The following is a 7500-nucleotide window of genomic DNA, read 5'->3' on the forward strand; positions in this document are numbered from 1 at the left end:
TATTTGGATCGTGAATCTACTGAAGCAATCATTCATACTTTTGTGACTACCAACCTGGATTACTGTAATGCGATTCTATATGGATTACCTAAAGTTCTCTTAAACCGCTTACAACTAGTTCAGAATAGAGCAGCGCGCATCGTAACATTCACCAAGAAGTATGAACATATAACACCCAGCTTAATAGACTTACATTGGTTGCCTGTCGATAACCCTATTATTTAAAAAATCTTGTTGTTAGTATATAAGGCTATAAATGGTTTTTCACCAAGTTATATATCCAATTTGCTCCGGTTTTGTGGCAGCTCCTACTCTTTGCGTTCTTGCTCGAATAAGTTACTTTAAGTCCCGAGATCTAAGCTAAAGTCTTATGGTGACCGAAGATTTTCTATTGCAGGACCTAAGTTATGGAATAGCATACCTGCATCTTTAAGAAATGCCGATTCCTTGAATTCTTTTAAAAAACATTTAAAGACATATTTATTTCACGAAGCCTTTTCTTGATTTATGAATAGATTTGTATATATAATTTTTATGCTTGTATACGTAGTTGTTAGGTTTTGTTATAGTTTTAATACATTTTCGTAATATTGTAAAGCACCTAGAACAGTTAATGATATAGACGCTATATAAATAAACTTTATTATTATTATTGTTATTAATCCAGTAAACCAATCAAAATTCGAAGTAATTACACGTATTCGACACAAAGCGCGGGAAAATGTGCACGCGCAAGCCACAATTGGTTTTGCATGGTTTCACTTCTGATTGGTTGAAAAAATGGCGCGAGATCTTTCAACTAATCACTGAGTGAAGTAAATGCAAAACCAAGCAATTCGCTAGTTACTTTGGACACTCAATTGAAAACCGCTCTAAAGCGTGCGACAGCAACTAATTTTTCAGCTCGTATTTCGAAGCCGAAAGAACGAGCTACCAAGCTATAAGAGACATTGAGATTTCACTTACAACAATGACTTCAACTTCGTGGCCACTAAAACCCACGGAGACGGACGTCAAACAAACTCTGGTGTTTCTTCTTCTTTTTTTTCTTTTACACATGTGTTTGTGCCCTACTGAACTTGTTAAACTTGTTAAATTCTCTATACTGTTACAGTGACATTTAAAGCAAAAGGTTTGGCGTAAAATGCCATAATTTTCCCGTCATCTTTTACTACTTAAAAACAAGAATGCTTGAAGCATACCCATTTTTGTCAGAATCCAATTCAAGAACTCCAAGAAGTTTTTCAACGATCTCAAGGCTGCTTTTGTACATACTGGCCTGCGAGTAAATGTAATGAAAAAAATACTCTTAAAAGCATTGCCTAACATCTGCGGTGGAACCAGCTGCGTGCTAAAGTTGAGGGAGGACCTGTTTTTGCGTGAACGATCTGAGGGTGGACAAAGTCCGGATGAACAGTTATCTATAATTGACGGCTTACACGAGGTACTTACTGCAATTTGCTGTTTTCCTTTAAAAGGTCGTGTGGCATAATCTGGAATCACACCTAATGGCTTGGGGAAAAAAAAACAAATACTACAAATTACCTTAACTTTACTTTCAATAGCGCTCTTCAAATACAGCCAGGATACGATATCACAAATAAAATGACCATTTTTAAAAGTACCTTGATATCTTTGTGAACAGCTAATTCCAAGACCATAGCAGTGGCAGCATCACGACTTCTTGCAGCCTAACCCGTGAGAATGACAAATAGCACAGCAATAGTAAGTAAGTCAATGAGTGAGCAACTTTATTCTTTCAATTCAATGAAAGGGAAGGATACCAGAGGTATACGCGCGCAGCTGGATGTGGAATTCACTGAGAGTCGATTTTGATGAGGGAAGGAAACCGGAGTCCATGTACATGTACTGTACTTGGAGAAGGATCCTAAGAGTCAGACTGCCAAATTGCGATCGACTGAAACCCAGAGGTGGGAGGCACGGTTGTTACGCCACCCTGACTCCTCGCATCATCGTTAGACATCCTTTTCTAAACATTGCCACTAGGGGCTATACGGATACGTCCCCTCGCTATTTCCTTCTCACCGTAAAAGGCTAAAAACGCCATCTAAATTCACCAAAACCCTGCATAACAAAATTCTACTCGAGGTAGTCCTCTCTACAAAACGTCATCCCTGGACACATCTTTTATGTTCGCATAAAAGTTTTATAAACAAGTAAATAAAATAGGGAATTGCATCTCTGCACAATTTACTGGAAAGCAGAAGAAGTCCCGTGGGATTTTTCCCTTTTGTGCGCCATCGTCTATTCATGTGGCACATTTGTGGGCACAAGGCATAAAAAAAGGTTGCGATGTACTTTGCAGTCATGTGTTAAAATCAACTCGTTAAACCAAAGTACTGAACACTTACCATTTCACTTGATTTTGTTAGCAAAAGTGGGGTCACCTAGGAATAAAAACGCACGCTATTTATTTCAATTGGAAGAGCACTACGAAAACTTTATCCAGTCAAAGGTATAATATTATATTCTCTTGACTCCAATCGGCTTATTCCAGTGGACCACTTGCATTACGGCTTATCTACCAAAAAGAATACCTCACTCGATTTACGTGATAAACTTTTCAACGTAACGCAAGATTTTCCTAAACAAAAAAGAATTCCGCTTAGTCAGAGTTATCAGTATTCCCTCAATTCAGCTTTTTATGCCACCAACAGTGGGACAAGTGGAAGGCTAAGCCTGTTCAAACCGACGACTTCTTGTCAGTCCGCAACTCTTCCGTCGATGATAGGCCATTTTAAAGTTGTTTGCTCAGGCTGCGGATGACCTTGTATTGATATAGACCTCACTGTCCTTTTCAGGTAAATTATGTTGTTGTAATTCTAGTTAGTCTACATTAACATTGGCAAAGCACAAAGGTTTGTATCAAAGCAGAGTCATCGGTAGCCTCGCTTCCATTCTTAGGCCAGGTAACCTAGCTACAACTGTAAAATGGTCTATTTCCGCAATGTGTACATTTAAAAGTGTGGGCTATACACGAAATGTAGAAGTGTTCCTCGCACTTAACTAGACAATTTAAGCAATTGTCTGTTTACAGACACCTGAAAAATCCAGGCGGCTTTAACGGATTCGATCCCAAGACCCCTTGCGATTCCGGTGCAATGCTCTGCCAACTGAGCTATGAAGCCACACAGTTGGAAGCAGGCCAACTGGTTGGGCTCATTTGTTCCCGTGAAAGGACTCAGTAAATGTTTTCAAGATAAACAGAACAGATTTTTGCCGCACAATAGTAAGTTAAATTAGTATCACCCAACTAGTGGACTAATGCAAATCCTGCATTTTAATTGGCTACGCTACTAGAGGACTATTAGTAATACTAAAATAATTAGACCATTCGCCCTCAAGGGCCACGGGTCAATAGCCCATTCGGCTTCGCCTCCTGGGCTATTGACTCGTAGCCCTTGTGGGCTACGGGTCTAATTGTTAATTATTATAGTAGATGAATCAAACATTAAGAAATTGCTTAAGTGGACAAAACTTCAAGCCTGAAAATAATCTTTCATTTTATCACTGACGGCCCTCATAGGTACACTTAGTGTACTATACCTTGTCAGCGACATGAGATATTTCCGATTTAACAATCCTGATAAAACATAAAGAGAAAAAATATATCAGACTCTTTGCCCCAAGACCGTGAACTTATTGCGGACGAAACAACTTTGCTAAGATAGGAATCCTTAACCCGTGGAATCCCAATCAACTTTGGAATTTGCCAGGCTTGCTTGCAAGTGTTTAAAATGCTTATCTACCGTCGAGGACCTTTCTAAATTTTCAATTCATGTCCGTTTACGCAGTTTAAAACTATAAGACAATTCCTACATTCTAATTTTGTCGTTGTCAAAGTTTGCTGTGATCCACCCGCAGCACTTTTAATAACGCTAAGACACCAGTCATGGAGCGAGTTTCAATGGAGTGTCGTAAAACCAAAACCAAAGTACTTTGGCCAGTCAAAAGGACGGAGACAATCCAGTAAACCAATCAAAAGTCGAAGTGATTCCACGTAGCCCACACAAAGCGTGGGAAAATGTGCACACGCGAGCCACGATTGGTCTTGGTTTCACTTTTGGTTGAAAAAATGGCGCGAGAACTTTGAACCAACCCCTGAGTGAAGTAATGCAAAACCAGAGCACTTCGCTCATTACTTTTGACACTCAATTGAAAACGCCGCCATTGCTCAACTTTGGGTCTTACTTGTTTCGAGGAATGTAAGTCTTCACCAATGAACGCAGAACTTCTAGACTGGCATTAAAAACCTGCAACGATTCACATGAACCATTTCCATGAAGGTCACAGAGTCCTTAATTTTAGATTTCACTGAGGGCACTTCGAAGATTGGGGAACCTCGAACATAATAGGGCTTTGGGTTTAATGATGAACTTTTTTTAAATGTCAACTGTATTTAGCGCTGAGGACACTGGACAGAAATCAAATCAAATCAAACAACTAAGATCAATTATAAAATAATTAGGATAGTACGCGTACTCTCATTGGTCAGTAGCTGTGTTAGATGAGAGTATGGAAACACGGCTGTGACATCACACGAATTTTGATTGGTTATATGCCGTCAGACGCGCGTTTTGATTGGCTGATAGGAGATATAAGATTAAGAAAATCTGTTTCAATCAAGAATTTTCCTACATCTGCTTCCTTTATTTGTTGGATTATCTTTGAGAAATTTTTTATAAAAGCAATAGAGAACTTTTTTCCGTGTTTCTACCCTGGGGCCCGTTTCTCGAAAGTCCCGAAACTTTTCGGGGCATTTTCGGGTGCCACAGTTCCTTTTGTATCTCAAGAACGGAGAGGGATTTAAGTCATCAACCTTCACAGACATAGTTAACTGAAGAGAGCGTAGTGTAACGCGAAGTGCTAGTACTACACTCTCTTCAGTTAACTCTGTTTAAAATATAAGTGCTACACGGCCAACGTTTGTATAAACGTAACCTTTCCTTGTACTTCACAGGCATAGTTCTTTTAGTTAGCTTGAAAACACGTTAAAAGATCGCCTTTCCAAAACAAGCGGTTGGCAGTTTCACAGGCTCCTAGTCATAGTTTTTCTCTGTCGTTGTGTGGGCCCAATTCCAGTTGTAGGGCTAACGCTCACATGGTCTATATGGGTAGAAAACTAGCACTTCATATGACACTCTAGTAGTTAAGTCTGTTGATTTTTGAAAGGAGCATGCAAACGGGAAGCGTTGCAGCAAGGAAACGCGCAGTGACGACCTCTCGCCATCAACCTTCGCTCGTGCGCTCCACACAAGACCGACACTGAAACCGCCTGCAACGCTGACTAGATCTCCGATGACAAGTCTTTTTTTTCCTTGTAGTTTACCAATGCGGCTTAACAATGAGAACTCTTAATTTGAGATAATGGGTTTCCCTGATTGAGATAATGATTTCCCTGAAGTTGACCAAGGCACACTGACTATTAACTCTCCTTATACACTAACTGGAAAGTCTAATTTCATTAAAATGAAGTTGAAAACAGCGCACAACACGTGTTTACTAATTGCAAGTAATCAAAACTCTCCAACTTACTGAAAACACTTGATCCTTGATTCCTTTCTGAATCAGTTGACATGTTGCCTTGACCACTGTTTTGGCATCTTTATCCGCTGTCAGCTCAGGTGTGTCTGCAGTCATTTCTTTTTCGACATTTTCCAACGCTGCCTGTCGATGCTTCCATTGCTTGGAATATGCATGTTGCACCTTAATTAAAGTTAAAAGCATAATTCAGCAGTAAAAAAGGCACCAGACCTGTCTGACCACAATAATTTTAAAGGTTAATTTCGTCATTTTCACGTATACACCAATTTCCAAAATGGCCGCCATTTTTAGTATTCTTTTGTTGCGTTGCAAATGGCACTTTTGGCTTCGCTTTCAAACGTTAATAACCTTGAACGAGGCCAAAAGGGCAAATTTACAATCAAGCAAAAGAATGGCGGCCATTTTGGAATACGATGTGTAGCAAACATATTGAAGATCCTACTCTTAAAGCGACACCTAAGTTTCATTACCTATGCAAATTGAGAGTTTTTTTGTCCCAGGAGAGAGAAGCAAGTGTCATTTCTCTCGATCATACCAAGAACTCTTTTCCCACATCTTTTTTCAAAGAAAATTGTACTGCAAAGTAGTGATGTCTGCATAGCAAAGTTGTGATGTCATGAGAGAGCGTAGTCCTGTGACTTTCAAAGCGGTCATGGGAGAAAATTTCGATTTTAATTTTCCGAGCAACTTGTCTCGACAACAGCACTGGGCATAGCCATACGGGTTAAAATTACAGATTTCCAGCTCAAGGTTGTTAGATGGCTCAGCTTATTTCACTACTTTTCATCTTCGCGAGGCAGATGCTGACACCGTGAATATAATGCACAAGAACAATAGAAGTAAAGAGGAAGAGGTGTAAGTTACACACCAGGCAGCGATGCCATAACAACACTTGCCATGGGGCTTAAAATTAGTGAGAACTGAAATACGTAAAGAATAAATTAATCATGAGTTTGAATCGTTTTCAAACCTGAATATTTTAGGATATCTTTTCGCTCTACTTAAACCGAAAGGAGATCACCACTTGAAATGATACACGGCTAATGAGAATGTTCATATTCGTCTATTCAATAGCCAGTATCGAAAAAACCATAATACTCTGTTTGACCCTCCAAAATTTTGCAAAAGCATGGTTTCCAGTTTCTCTTGGGATCATTGTAAGTCCCAAGAGAAAATAAAAAAAATGCTTATGCAAAATTTTGAAGGAACGAACAAAGAGCATTATGGTATTTTTGATACTGGCTATTTGACGTTTGTAAAATCGAAAAGGGGCAGTTTAGTGCGGGAGACAATAGAAAACACACCAAGTCCTCTCCAAATACTTCAATGATAAGTGATGCAGTTCTGAGATCATTTTCCTTGAACGGCTCAGGTCCGTCTGCAATTCAAAAGAGCACAACCTTCTGAGCAACTATGACCGCAACGCCAATGAAAAGCTAACTTTAAAACAGAGATCGCTAGTTTGACTACTTTTGCGATGATTCCATCTGGTTTGCACGGTACAAAACTCATGGAGAACATTACTGAAGTCAAAAAAGGGAATCAAGGTTATTTTAGAGATTTGCTAATAGAGCGATTTTCAATTGAGTGTCGTAAAACCAAAACCAATTAATTACTTTTGCCAATCAAATAGGACAGAGACAATCCAGTAAACCAATCAAAACTCGAAGTAATTACACGTAGCCGACACAAAGCGCGGGAAAATGTGCACGCGCGAGCCATGATTGGTTTTGGTTTCACTTCTGATTGGTTGAAAAAATGGCGCGAGAACTTTGAACCAATCACTGAGTGAAGTACTCATCAACCAAAGCACTGAATTCGCTAATTACTTTCGACACTCAATTTAAAACCACTCTAATGCTCACAAAAGTTTAATTGGAGCTTAAATAGATAACTTAATGAAGCAAGAACGACGACAACGACGAAGGCTATAGC

General features: G+C 39.4%; 1 protein-coding gene across 3 annotated transcripts in view; it reads right to left on the reverse strand.

Annotated features, from left to right (window-relative positions):
• Positions 1–7500, reverse strand: part of LOC137977842 (centrosomal protein of 104 kDa-like) — a 34842-nt gene that overhangs the window by 12543 nt on the left and 14799 nt on the right. For all 3 annotated transcript variants that reach the window (XM_068825185.1, XM_068825186.1, XM_068825187.1), the window contains 8 exons: positions 6870–6943; positions 5557–5727; positions 4213–4274; positions 3568–3604; positions 2373–2408; positions 1626–1691; positions 1453–1512; positions 1203–1279 (listed from right to left, as the gene is read on the reverse strand). In XM_068825185.1, the coding sequence (XP_068681286.1) occupies positions 1203–1279; positions 1453–1512; positions 1626–1691; positions 2373–2408; positions 3568–3604; positions 4213–4274; positions 5557–5727; positions 6870–6943 (583 nt within the window). The remainder of the gene's footprint in view (positions 1–1202; positions 1280–1452; positions 1513–1625; positions 1692–2372; positions 2409–3567; positions 3605–4212; positions 4275–5556; positions 5728–6869; positions 6944–7500) is intronic.

This window comes from Montipora foliosa, chromosome 11 (genome assembly GCF_036669935.1).
Source record: "Montipora foliosa isolate CH-2021 chromosome 11, ASM3666993v2, whole genome shotgun sequence".
Classification (NCBI taxonomy): domain Eukaryota; kingdom Metazoa; phylum Cnidaria; class Anthozoa; order Scleractinia; family Acroporidae; genus Montipora; species Montipora foliosa.